This window comes from Nuphar pumila, chromosome 17, assembly GCF_984573655.1.
Source record: "Nuphar pumila chromosome 17, dmNupPumi1.hap1.1, whole genome shotgun sequence".
Lineage (NCBI taxonomy): Eukaryota > Viridiplantae > Streptophyta > Magnoliopsida > Nymphaeales > Nymphaeaceae > Nuphar > Nuphar pumila.
Window position 1 is genome coordinate 69,457,922 of NC_143265.1, and position 15,075 is coordinate 69,472,996.

General features: G+C 37.3%; 1 protein-coding gene across 5 annotated transcripts in view; it reads left to right on the top strand.

Annotated features, from left to right (window-relative positions):
* The window catches only part of LOC149812132 (uncharacterized), a 60,448-nt gene that overhangs the window by 23,712 nt on the left and 21,661 nt on the right, over positions 1 to 15,075 (top strand). For 3 of the 5 annotated variants that reach the window (XM_089993209.1, XM_089993207.1, XM_089993208.1), the window contains 2 exons: positions 3,755 to 4,016; positions 5,757 to 5,855. In XM_089993209.1, coding sequence (XP_089849335.1) covers positions 3,755 to 4,016; positions 5,757 to 5,855 — 361 coding nt within the window. Of the gene's footprint in view, positions 1 to 3,754; positions 4,017 to 5,756; positions 5,869 to 15,075 lie in introns of all 5 variants that reach the window. The other 2 variants (XM_089993211.1, XM_089993210.1) reach the window with 1 other exon arrangement.

The window sequence follows — 15,075 nt, forward strand, 5'->3', positions numbered from 1 at the left end:
TGTCCACTCATCACTTTCACGAGTGGCACTGTCATCATAAAAAACATACTGCACTTCTTCAAAAACTCATTGTAGACGACTATCTCTACCATCTCAACCTCAATAGATTTTTGTGCAATCTTCATTGCAAACTACTTATCTTAAGCAAACATTTGCTTCAACTCATTTTAATAAAAGACATAGTTTTGTAAAGTCAAAACATTCGTAGCAAACATTTTCAATGTAGGGTGTATCAACTCGACTCTCTTGGTAAACCTCATCAAGTTTAAGATGGCCGAATGATTACAAATGGATTTTATTATTTTTTTGCACATTTCAATGCACTCAGAAATGCCCTCCATCTCGCCAATATCTTCAAGCATGAGATCAATGCAATCCGTTGCGCATGGACACTAAACAAAGCATTTATATTTCTCCTGTAGCTTAATCCAACAACTTTAAAGTTTGTTGCATTAGTAGTAATGCATTGGACCACATTTTCAGGCTTAACATCCCCTACCACATCTTAAAAACAAACAAACAACTCTTCTATCATCTTTTATCTATTAGATAAATCAATGGATTTTAAAAACATAACACCTTTAGGACAAGAAACCAAAAAAATTACCAGATTTCATTGTCACTTGTTCGTCCACCCATCTGCCATGATGGTGTAGCTTGTAGTCTTCGAAGACTCTCTGAACTCACCACACCACTGCAGCAACTTGCTTCAAAGTCTTGCCCCTCAATGCATGATAGGAGGGCATGTTGTAACCAACTCTTATACCGGCTATTGTATCAGCCAGCCTGAAAATGATACGAGTTTGCCGCATTGAATGGTGTGCAAGTCTTATAAAACACACACAACTGCTAGATTTGCCTGCTCAATCATTTGTTTGGAGGCTATAGCTGGTTGGGCTCCAGGAGTTGTCCTAGGTGAGAAATGGCTATCAATCCCACGTCATGGACTCGTAAATCCCCTATATCCTCCCATTCTTTCCCTACTACTACCACTAGGTCCACCACGAGATGATGCACACCCAATACCATTGCTGCCTGTCCCCAATTCCACCTCTTGCACTTCTGTTGTCGTAAAATCTCCAACTCCTCCTATGTTGCTTCCCCATACACCATAGGGCATTTCTGGCTCTTTCCAGGGTCATGCTTTGTCGATCACACAAGGGTTATGCCTTGCTGATACTACAATATATTGTATTGCACGATATGATACGATACTGACAACACTGCTTGTGGTAGTTCTGTGTAAACCTTTTATTCCAGATCAAACCTCTTATTCAAGATCTCCATTCACGAACACATTCTTGATGCCTAACTGCCACATATTCCATTGATGCATTGCAACCACGACAATCAATGTGCGTATAGTAGTCATATGAGCTACTAGAGCAAAAGTCTTGGCGAAATCGATTCCAAACTATTGACTATAGTCCTTTGCCACTAATCTTGTATCTTTTGATTAACCCATCTTCCTTGTCTTTAAACCCACTTGCTTCCAACAATATTCTTTTCTGGTAGAGGTTTTATCAATTCCTATTCCTGCATCCTCTCAAGTGCATTTATTTCCTCAACCATGGCTCATTGTTACTCTTCTTTTCTTACTGCCTCTACATAAGACTTAGGCTCAATATAAGAATAAATTAATACTAAAAATGCACAATGTTTAGGAGAAAAAGATCCATACAATACAAAACGAGGAAGAATCAAAATTCTAGAACTACGAACCTGAGAAGCATGGAGAGGAGAGAAAGACAACTCAGATAAAGACTCAGTTTGAATGGTCAGATTTAGCTGACAATGAAATAAGTTTAGAATTGGCCTCCTTACTTCCCACTTGGTCTTCTTACACTTGATCCAAAAAAGGAATCTCAACAATACTTTCATGTCCTCTCAAATAGGTTTGCCCAAACCTACCCTCTCTTAGCTGAACCTGCTCCTTTTGAATCTCTACCCTTTCATTCATCCTCTCCCCCTCTCCAAAAGGAACCAAGAAGGACAATCTTACTCATCTCTTGCCTTTTCTTCAATTCAATTGAAATAAGGCATGTCCTCGTGAAGAAGAACATTTTGAGATGTACAAACTCTTCTTCCAATAGGATCATAACATTTGTAACCTTTTTTACCATTAGCAAAGTCAAGAAAGCAACACTTATCGGTTCGAGGGGATAGCTTATTTATATATCTATCAGGTAAAAGTACAAAGCATGTACATCCAAATACTTTCATTTTGGAGTTTTTCTATACAATTTTTGAAATAGGGATATACCTTTAAGAACACTTGATGGCATACAACTAATCTGATAAATAGCCAACTGAACTGTATCCTCCCAATAAGCTTTAGTCACCACCATCTCCAAAGAGAAGAACCCTGATTGTCTCTAAAATGTGTCTATTTTTCCTTTCAGCCATGGTTGGCATTCTTGGGACTTGGTATTGGATCGACCACATACAACTCAGTGACTCGGGCAAGTCAAGTCGATAACATGGGCGAGTCAAGAAATTTTATTTAATATATTAAAAATAAATAATAAGTATGTAATTTATGATAAAAAATAACATATTAGGTATGATTTATTATACATAGTAATAAACATAACTTCAAAAATTATATTTATTAAATATATTTTTAAAATATTAAAAATAACATTTTTGCTATTTGAAATTGATAAACTACAACATGGTAGTTGAGTCAATGATAAACTCAATCGAGTCTTAGCTGACTCGATCGAGTCAAAATGTGACTCGATTGAGTTTGGTTATAATCGAGTTATACTACTTTTTTAACTTGGTTAGGGCCCGATCCAAGACAACTCCGGCGAGTCACGATTTGACTTGCCGAGTTTGCCAACTATGCTTTCAACCATTCCATTTTGCTCAGGTGTATAGGGACAAGATTTTTTATGATAGATTCATCTTTCTTGCATAAACTTTTTAAATACAAAGTTGACATTCACCGCCAGAGTCAGTTTGAAGCAAGGTTGTATGTATCGTATCGTAACTTGTATCATTTGGGCGCAAAATAACATGCTTATCGTCTCATAAGAAATCATAAATTTTGAAGAAAAAACTTAAAAAATCTAAAAAAATCATAAAAAATAGCAATTTTTTTAAAAAAATCATGACACAAAAATATAATAATGAAATACCCAAAATGCAACCATAAAATCACATGTGAAGCATTTATATCTCTATGAGCTACATAACATATCATCAATCATCAAATCTCACAAGAACAATGCAAAATAGTAATATCTTCAATTAAGAACATGCTACAAGATTCATCAAAAAGCAAAAAAAAAAAACAAGTTTATGAATACTTAATAGTTACAAATTACAATACACAACCATGTTTTTAAGAAGTATATCATTAATAATCATTATCATTATTATGTTCTTCATCTTCATCTTCATCTTCTCCTCCTTCGACATTCAAAGCATGTCTAATATACGTGGGTCTTCGTCATCTACGTCCTGAGCTCCCTCCATGTTTATCCATTGAATATCTTCTCCATTCATGAGGTCTACCTTTTCTTGAACCCTTGAAGTTCTCTAAACTGATATCAAACTGTTCGTTGTGCTTTCTTTATGACAACTTTTGTATTTGTATAAAAAAATAACATGAAAATTTAATATTAGTTGAGTTTTGTATGCATAAAAAAACATTAAATAACACATGAATATGATAAATAAACTTTATAATTTTAAAATTACCTTTGCTTCAGTCATAGGTTGCTTCAGATATTGTTTCCTTTTGCAGTTCAACAGATGAGAATGTGCTTAATCCTGGAGGGGTCTCAGGTGACCAGGTGGTTTTGCAGGATGACCAACTTGGCATATCTGGATCGCATTCCCCTTCTGCTGTTTCATCTGAGTGCCCACTGCCAGTAGGAAAAGAGTTGTCAGATGTGCAGAACTTGGAGTACTATGCAAATATTGAACTTGTCCGCAGCCACAGCCCTTCTTCCTATGGGCCAGCAGAACCACATGAACAAGATCCTTCCCATCTCCAAAGTTTTCAGGTTAGTCTTGTTTGTCAAAATTATTTGTCGCAAGTATTTTTAGTCCCATTCTTCTGCTAAAAATCTTGGATCCTGTTGCACTAAATACCTAAACATTAAGGTTGCTAGGGAGGGAAGTGGAAAGGAGGATCAACAGAAGCGAAAAACAACGGTCTTTTAAAACTTATGTGAAACAAGAAGCAGAAGACATTATTAAGAACCTAGTAGACAAATTAGGATCTATGTCACAGGGACTCGGCAAACCGGGTGCCGCACCCGCATCGACGCGATGCGGGTGCGCATGCGGCACCTGGCGCGGTCAACCCGACCCTGGGTGCGTTGACCGCACCCAGGGTCATTTGTGTCCAATTTTTTTATTTTTATTTTTTTTAAGAGGGACCCGCACCAGGGGGGGATCCCCTGGACCCCCCTTTTCTGCAAGGGCAAAAACTCTGAATCAGGCTCCATAACTCATCAACTCGACCCCTCCCCTGCACAAAGAGGGCGCAGGGAGGGGGATCGACCCCTCCCTTGCACAAATTATATATATATATATATATATATATATATATATATATATATATATATATATATATATATATATATATATATATATATATATATCCGCAGCCCCACACCCAAGTTTTTTGAAAGTGCCGCACCCCCGCACCCGCACCCATGTGACAGAGATTAGGATGCTTTTAGGCTTCAGCAGTAAAGTGAAAGAAAGAAAAAAATCAAAATCAAAATTGCCTTGTCATAAGATATCACTATTATAGCTTAAAATACTGAACTCTTGATATGCAAAAAAAAGAAAAAAGAAAAACACAACCTACAGTAGTATAATCCCCATAGAGCCATTTTTCTTAATGTTCCTACCATGCCATTCCATAATGAACCATTTTTTATGGCAACTTAAAATTAAACTGCAGTCACATCTGAAATTAATGTAAAAACAAGTAAATTTATCTGATAATAGCTAGAAAGTAGCTAGTAGTAGACTAAGTTTAACATGAAAGTGCATAAATATAAATCTTGCCTCCTTTTGTTCTTTAATTATACAAAAGAAGTTGCTTTTTATTCTTGAAACTCAATTACAGAGGGACTACTGTGGGAAGTGTGATTCTTTTGTGTGGAAGCATGATGCCCATGTTCTTAAGCAGCTTTGGGAAGTGTCACCTTTTGCTTTTAGGTGTCTTTCAGAAAATGAGCTTTCACGGATATGTAAGAGCTTTCATGATCATGTTAAACATATTTTTTTTGTAGAAATCCACGTAAATGATTTTAAACTTTAAAGTAACACTCTCTACAATGTACAATTGCTACTTATCGTGGTCTAGTTTACAGAGTTCATTAGATTGTTGTGTTTATGGATCAGTATGTTGTTTTCATGGAATCCAAGTCCCTGTCCCCTATTTCTTTCCTTTTTTTCTTGCTCATACCAAAATCATAGACTCCCTTCTGATCATCTGGTTGAGAACAAAATCATTAACTGCTTATAGGAGTGATTCCTTGCTTTTTAGTTTTAGAAAACTGACTGGGTGGCGGAAATGATCATGTTTTGGGTAATGTCGAAGAGCTACTAAAATTTCTGCTGGTGACTTTTTATGTAGGAAACAAAATAATTTTCCTTCTTTATTTGTATATTTGTTGGTTTTCTTTCATGTTTTAATTTACTTGGAAATTCCAATTGTTTTCAGCTTTCTGCAAAAGTTGAATTTTGTTTACTTAGTTTTCATTATAACTTTTCTACTTCTGCAGCTGCAGGCTTATGACCATCCAACGGCTTATGATACTTCATTTTTCACACATGATATGGATGAGAATGTGAGAGAACAGGGCATGACATTGCCACAGGAGGTGATTAACCATGGTCAGCATAAATTCCATAGATTATTTGCCAAAACCTACATACTTTTCACTAATATGTTCTTGTTCTCCATCAAATTTTGGTCAGTTTCTTTTATGATGCCTGTTGTGTGGATTCATAAACAGAGCCTTGTATGAAAGGTTCTGCTGTTCCATTCCTTGGTTTGCTCAGGAGGCAGACATGTTGCATCATCCAATAAATCAAGTTTTTCCTTCTGAATTGTCCGTTGTTTGAACTTCCAAGTTACATGTGTCCTTTGTTTATATCGAGGTTGCCAGGCTACAAAATGGAATCAGGAAACGATACGGGAAGTGGAAGCGTTGAAGCGAGGCATTTTAAAATTTATAGAAAGCAAGACGTGAGGAATCAATTTGAGAATGAAATATAAATAAAAAAGGAAGCAAAATGAAAACTGAATAGGAATCAAGCAGGAAGCAAATAAAAAGTAAAATAAAATTATCTATTCTTATGTTTCACGATTTTACAATGTAAGAATTAAATTTTTGTTAAAATCTAACAATGATGTTACCAATTTAGAGAAAGCGCATGGAAAATGAGTGGAAGTGAGGTAAAACAGATGAAAAGAAACATGGGTGTATCTCTTTCTCTTGTAAGATGTTTGTTTTATCTTTTCCTCAAAACTTTGATTTCTAAACCCAATTATGTTTACCCTTTCATCTTCCTTTCAGAAAATCAATAGGAACAACTAACAAGAAACCCGCCAAGCGTCATCAAATCCTCACTTTTCTTTCCATGGACCAATGTGTTAGAAAATAATACATATATATGTATACTTGAATATATATATATATATATATATATATATATATATACACACACACACATACTCTTCTGAATACAAGAGTACATATATGTATATAAATACATATATGTATATAAATACATATTTAAAGTATATACGTATATATTTGTAATCTTTTCTTTAATTCTTTAATTTTCCTTTTTGTTTATTTTACCTTTTAGATTCTTTTTATGTAAACTGTCATTAGCTGAACACTGTCAGCTAATGACAGACTGTGTGCAACACAGTCTGTCAACTAATAACAGACTATGTGCAGCACAGTCTGTCAGCTAAGAGACGTTGGGACTGTTAGAGCCGTTGGGTACAGTCCAACAACTCCCTCTCTTTTACACCCTCTATAAATAAGGGCCTTTTAGCACATTGTAAGATATTCAAGAAGGGGTTTTTATCCCCTAGTGTTTATTAATGAAATAGTGCATTTTATGCACTTTCTTGCTTTTGTGGTGTGTAGTATTTGAATGCTACTTTGTGCTAGCCTATGTTTTTGTATGTTTGAAATATCTAGTTATTTGAAAACTTGATTGTTTGTAAGGCTCTTCACAAGGTATCAAAGCAAGGTTTATGATCAACGGTGTAGTGGTGGGCTGCCTAGTAAATTGTGCTTATTTAACTTCGTGGTGGTGACTTCCTTTCCTCCTCTAATTCGCCATGGGTGAATCTTTTCCACACAATACAAACAACTCCAACTTTATTCCGCCGTTCAAACTTGAAGGAAACAACTATAATATTTGGGCGAGACACTTAGAAACATTCATCAAAGGTCAAGATTTGTGGGGATTCATAAGAGGTACTATTCTTGAACCCACTCTCAAAATTGTATTAGGTGAAAATGGGGTTGCGACTAGTCTTGAAGAAAGAAACAAAGCCATGGAAGAATACTACAAGAAATTGGATTAATGGGAAATGAGAAACACAAAAATTCTTTCATAGATGCTAAGTGGAGTTGAGACAAAAATTGCCTCAAATCTATTATGCTACAAAAAGGCAAATGAAGCCTGGGAATATCGTAAAGGTATGTTTACCGAAAAAGATATGGATCACAAGTATTATCTTCAAGAAAATGTTAGAAATATCAAACAAGAAGAGATTAAAATGTAAGATTACTTTATGGAGTTATCTTCCATTTGGACTCAACTTGCCCAATTTGAACCCAAATGGGAAGGTAAGTGTATAGAAATGCGAAGAGTTCAAGTTGAAGAAGATAGACTCGCTTTCCTCTATGGTTTGAGACCCGAATTTGAACAAACAAGGGCCTTCCTACTAACATCTTCATCACCCCCTCCTATTCATGAGATTCTCACTAAACTTAGTGGAAAAGAAACTAGGTTAAACATGAGTAAAAATGTTAGTGTTCTTGCTACTTCTAGTAATGGTCAATAAGAGGACTGCACTCTTGCCACATCAAAACTAGTACATTGTATTAAGCAATATAAACACCCCACTTTAATAAGAATAGAGGAGAATAAAAAATCATTTGCCATAACTCTAATGAGCCCGGTCACATTAGGCCTTAATGTCCTAAATACAAATATAGGCCTCAAGAAAAATGTGTTGCCGCTGCACCATCAAAATAAGATGAAAATACTCTGAATCTCAAAGACCTCACCAAATCATTATCTCAACTGACGGAGGCATTACAACCATTGCTTAAAGGATTTACGTTAGGATCGGCCATTGCATCCTCTTCTACTCTTGGTATGTGCTCTTGGCTTCTAGATTCAGGAGCTTCTTTTCATATGACTCCACATAAGTCTATATTATTCGAATGTCCATTTAATTCAAATACATCATTTGTAGAAATAAAAGGTGTTGAAACTTTTAAAAATGATTTGTCAAAACATAGCAAATTTTATATTCAAAAAATAAGATTTATACCTAAACTACATCTTAACCTACTTTCAGTTTTGCAAATCTCAGATCATGGATGTGATGCCATTTTCTCATCAAATAAATGTTGGGTGCATGATCGCCAGTTCGGGAAATTGATTGGGGAAGGTTCTAGTCAAGGATATCTCTATTATATGGATTTCTTTTGTATTCCAAAGAAATCATTTTGTGACATTGCACAAACAAAAGATATACGGACTTGACATCGTAGACTTGGGCATCGAAATATAAATAAATTAAATTTTGTACCAAGTACCAAGAATATTTGTAAAGAATGTTTACTTATGGTCAAAGAACTTTTTTATTCTTTAATGCCTTTTGAATTAGTTCATTCAGATGTGTGGGGTCCTGCACCCGTAGCTTCTAAAGGAGAATTCTCCTAGTGTTTATTGATGATTTCACTAGATATTGTTGGATTTACTTTCTTAAGTTTAAATCCGATGTATTCACAATCTTCAAAACATTCCATAACCTATGTCACAGGGACTCGGCAAATGAGTGCCGCACCCGCATCGACGCGACGCGACGTGGGTGCACGTGCGGCACTCGGTGCGGTCAACCCGACCCTGGGTGCGGTCAACGCACCTAGGGTCATTTGTGTCTAATTTTTAGACTTAATTTTTTTTTTTAACCCCGATGAACTTTGCTGCTGAGGGAGGATTAGGGCAATTTTTTTTGCCCTAGTCCTCCCGACCTCTCTTCCTGAAAATTTGCCCTAATCCTCCCTCTCCTCCCGACCTCTCTTCTTGAAGCCTTCGCCGCCGACCGCTCCGCCTCTGCTCTCCTCCTCAAGTATGCTCTCTCCTCTTTGACTCCCTCTGCTCTCCTCCTCTTCGACTCCCTCTACTCTCCTCTTCGACCCCTCCCCTGCACAAAGAGGGCGCAGTGAGGGGGCTCGGCCTCCCCCTGCCAATAGGGAGCGCAGGGAGGGGCTCGGCCCCTCCCCTGTACAAAGAGAGTGCAGGGAGCTATGTCACATGGGTGCGGGTGCAGGTGCGGGTGCGACACAGGTGCGGCGCAATTTCAAAAATTTTGGACACGGGGACTCGGCTATATATATATTAAAATATATATATATATATATATGTATATATATATATATATATATATATATAAGACTCGGTCAAAGTTGTGCCCATTAGGGGACAGGTGATGAGTTGTGAAGGCATTCTGTACACTTTCTTCATACAGGAATAATTCACTTTTGGGCACTTTCTTCATACACTGTAATAATTCACTTTCTTCATACAGGAAAAAACCACAAAAACTTGAGTTGTGCCCATTCTGTACTTAAAACTTGAAAGTGTACAGGTTTTTTAGTTGTGATGGGTTTTTTTCCTTACAGCTGTAGCCCAGAAAATTTTAAAAAAAAAATTTCAAAAATTTTTCTTTTCCAAAAAATGGACCAAAATGACCCTGGGTGCGTTGACCACACCCAGGGTCGGGTTGACCGATTCCGAGCCGCACCCGTGTCCGCACCCGTGTCGGTGCGTGTCGACGCGGGTGCGGCGACCTTGGAGCCGAGTCCGTGTGACATAGGCAGGGAGGGGGCTCGACCCCTCCCCTGCACAAAGAGGGCGCAGGGAGGGTCTCACCCCCTCCCCTGCCAACAGAGAGCGCAGGGAGGGGGCTCGGCTCCTCTCCTGCACAAAGAGGGAGGACAGATAGGGGGCTCGGCCCCTCCCCTGCACACAGAGAGCGCAGACCCCCCCTGCCAACAGGGAGTGCAGGGAGGGGTCTTGACCCCTCCCCTGCACAAATTATATATATAATATATATATACTTTTTTTTTGCCGCACCCCCGCACCCAAGTTTTTTAAAAGTGCCGCACCCCCGCACCCGCACCCATGTGACATAGTCCATAGCATGATTAAAAATCAATTTGAAAGTAAACTCAAAATCCTCAGAACCGACTCCGGAGGAGAATATTTGTCAAATGAATTTAAACAATTTTTAGAAAACGAAGGAATCCTACATCATTCAAAAGTATGGAGAAATTGATGGAGATGTAAATCATAGGATAAAGGTTGGGTGGATGAAATGGAAAAGTGCAACTGGAGTGCTGTGCGATCGTAGAATGCCATTGCGGTTGAAGGGAAAGTTTTATAGGACGACTATTAGACCCGCTTTACTATATGGTACGGAATGTTGGGCTACCAAGAGACATCATATTCAAAAAATGAGTGTAGCTGAGATGCGGATGCTTAGATGGATGTGTGGAAATACAATAAAAGATAAGATTCGGAACGAGGAGATACGTAAGAAGGTAGGTGTTGCACCCATTGAAAATAAGATGCGAGAAAATCGTTTACGGTGGTTTGGACATATTCGGCGAAGGCCTAATGATGCTCCAGTTAGAAGGTTGGAGAAATGGGAAAATATATTAGTTAAAAGAGGTCGGGGTAGGCCTAGGAAGACTTGGATGGAGATGATAGGAAAGGATATGAATGCTTTGAACCTCACCGAGGACATGGCATTGGATAGAAATGATTGGAGGAAAAGGATTCATGTGGAAGACCCAAAATGATTTTCTCTTTTGGTTCATATCGCTGACCCCAATTTTTTTGGGATGAAGGCGTAGTTGTTGTTGTTGTTGTTGTTGTTGTTTGAAGGAATCCTACATCAAAGATCATATCCTAGAACTCCACAACAAAACAGTTTTCTTCACCAAGGCACTATACTCACCAAGATTCAACTTTTTACTTGACAAACTTTCGGTGATTTCACCATAAGTTTGAGAGAGACTGTTAAAAAATAATACATATATGTGTATACTTGAATATATATATATATATATATAATACTCTTCTTAATACAAGAGTATGTATATGTATATAAATACGTATTTAAAGTATATACATATATATTTGTAATCTTTTCTTTAATTTTGTAATTTTCCTTTATATTTATTTTTATCTTTTAGATTTTTTTTATGTAAACTGTCATCAGCTGAACACTGTCAGCTAATGAGAGACCGTGTGCAGCACAGTCTGTCAGCTAAGAGACGTTGGGACTGTTAGAGCCATTTGGTACAACCCAACTACTCCCTCTCTTTTATACCCTCTATAAATAAGGGCCTTTCAGCCCATTGTAAGATCTTCAAGAAGGGGTTTTTATCCCCTAGTGTTCATTAATGAAATAGTGCATTTTATGCACTTTCTTGCTTTTGTGGTGTGTAACAGTGTTGTGAAAAGCGTTGAGGCGTAGCAAGGCACTCCACCAAAATCTGAGGCAAGGCGTAAAGCGTAAGCCTCAAATTTCTTTTTGAAAACTAAAAAAAAACTATAAAAAATATCTAAAGTAATAAATAAATAAATAATGCTTTATTGATGAATCAACAACCAACAAGAAATAAAAATCTCAAATAAATATTGACAGAATATGAGATTAACATGTAAAAGTAACATTAATGCAACAAGTTGATCTACGTTAAGTATCTAAGAAATGAAATATGAGCATGCATTCAATAAAAAATCAACAACGAAATGCATATTAACATTAACAACATCATGTCACAATTAGAAAATGCATGTTAGCATTAACAACCAAACATTAATATATTTGTCCAAAACTCTTCAAAATGAGAGTAAAGCACAGATATACGCTAACATATAAGAATATTCAATAAAAAAACTTAATATAAAACAATTAAAAAATTGGGTAACTTTATTATTCAAATGTAGTGTGTTAACTTTTTGCCACTAGCATTCACTAAAAGTAGCTTGTCAACATAAGGGCCAGAATTCATCTATTAATATGAAATAATAGATAAAGGTTGATTCAAGCTGCAAAGAGCTTCTTGTTCACTTTTTTCTAATGAAATCTCGTTGAATCTATAAACTGTCACATAGGTACAACTATGGGTATGGATGCAGGTGTGGGCACATAGGGGTACACCATCAGAATTTACAAAAGTATGGGGTATAGGGGTACGACACAGCTATGTGTGTGTATGTGCGCATGTGTGCATTTTTTTTGTTTGAGAAAAAATAGGTATACATGCATGTGTTTGTGTGTATCAAGCACCATACAATAATGAATAAAAACAGCCCTTTATGCACCTTAAAATGGATCAAAATAGGTAATCAATTGGGTTTGATTGGTCAAATCCAAAACTGCTCTGACCCATGCCCATTGAAGTACCAGTACCTGATGAGTTGTGGAGCCTGATTCAGAGTTTTTGCTCTTGCAGTAAGGGGGTTCCGGGGGCTCCCCCCGGCGCAGGTAGTCATAGATATTGCCAATATTTTGAAAATATCACGATATTAAAGTTGTAAAATGGAAAAAACGATATTAAAGGTAAAATATCATGATATTTTCAAAATACAGGCTATATATATCGTAATAATATCGCTATCGCAAACCGCAACAACTGTTACTTTTTCAAAATTGTTAGTGCAGGGGTATTTTGAAAAAAGATACACGTCATTATTGGTCTTTTAACAGGTTACTTTTTGTATGAGTTTTATAACTTTTTCCTTTAGGGTTTTAACTTTTAAATAAAAGGGGTCTTTGACCTTGACCCCCGATACTCGACACTCACGCTGCGACAAAGAAACAAAGAAGGAAGAGAAAGTGGAAGGGAAGGAAGAAAATAAGAAAGAGGAAGGGAAAGAAGAAAAGAGGAAGGGGGGCTCTTGATGGCTGCCTTGTTACAGGGGAAGGAAGGAAAGAAAGAGGAAGGGAAGGGGATCTCTTAGTGGCTGCCCTGCAACAAGGGAACGAGGAGAAGAAGGGAAGGAAGAAAAGAAGGAACAAGGAAGGAAGGAAAGAAAGAGGAATGGAAGGAAGGGGTTCTCTTGGTGGCTGCCCTGCAATAAGGGAAGAAAGAAGGAAGGGGGTCTCTCGGTGGCTGCCCTATGACATGAAGAAAGAAGGAAGGTAGGAAGAGAAGAATGGAAGGAAGAAAAGAAGGAATAAAATGAAGAGGAAGGGAAGGGAAGGAAAGGAAAAAGGGAAAGGGCGATAAAGAAAGAATGGAAGGAAAAATGCTTAGAGAAAAAGATGATTTTGAGCAGCTTGGAGAAGACCTAGGAGGTGAAAAAGTGTTATGTAACTATTGCAGAATAAAAAATTCAGGAGGAATCACTCGGTTTAAGTACCATTTACCTGGAATCAACAAAAAGATATGAAAGTGATGCAGTGGGTACCGGCTGGATCTTTCCTTGACGTCGGCTGTCGAAAACACGACTCTCATGTTTGTGTAATGCTCAGAAAATGAAAAGAAGAAAAGGCCCACCGAAGCAATGGGGGCATGTTTTATTCAATGGAAACTTCAAGGGACAATAAGAATACAAACTAAAAAAAAGGAATCTGGCAACTAATTGAAATACTGAAAAGCAAAAGGGAAAAGGACGTCTGGAAGAAAACAAAACAGGAAAACGTAAAAGGTTGCTCCTCTTCAAAATTTTTGTGTCCACCGCACACAACCCTAGGGGGATTTTAAAAGCCTCATTTGGATTCGGGTCTTGGGTCATGTGTGAAATTGTCTACGAAGAGATAATACGCATACAAGCACAAATACTTTATAAAAGAAGTGCACGAAAGCACTCTCACAACACTTGAACAAAATACGCGAAAAGCGTATAAATAATAAACATGCAATAATGCATGTATTTCATAAATAAAAGCAAATGCTTGAGACTCTCAAGCTTGTCATACAACAAGGGGGAACACCCCTATTTATACAAGAAAGGAGAGGTGCAAGAGGGGGCTCCCCAAAGGAGTCGTTGGGGAGCTCCCAACGGTCACAATTGTGACCGTTGGGGGCTCCCCAACAACTCTATTGGGGAGACCCCCAATGCACCTTTTTGGAAATACAAAAAGGAAAAAAATAAAAAATAAAAGGAATTAAAAAATAAAGGAAAAAATTACAGCATATTCCAAATGGAATATGCGCAAAATGTAAAAGGACTAAAATACCCTTTTCGGGTAAAAAGAGAAAAATGTATAAATATATATATACTTATGTATAGAGATACGTATACATATAACATATGTATACGTATCTCTATGTATATAAGTATATATATTTATACTTACAATAATGTTTTTGAGTATACATTTTAACACCCCCCTCAAACTTACGGTGTGATAACCGCAAGTTTGTCAAGAAGGAAATGAAATCTAGGCGAACAAAGAGCTTTTGTGAAAAAGTCCGCAAGTTGATACTCAGACGTCACGTATGGTAGATCAATGATCTTCTTCAAGTATTCTTCCCTGACATAATGGCAGTCCATCTCTATATGCTTTGTTCGCTCGTGAAATGTGTGGTTCTTGGCAATGTAGTTTGCACTTTTATTGTCACAGCATAGCTTTGTTGGTTCTTTGACAATTACTCCCATATCTTACAAAAGACGTCGAATCCATACTATTTCCATGGTGGTAGATGCCATGGCTCTGTATTCGGCTTCAGTGGATGATAAGGAGACCTTCTGTTGCTTTTTACATCGCCACGCGATCAAAGATTCTCCTAAGAAGATACAAAAACCAATGGTGGA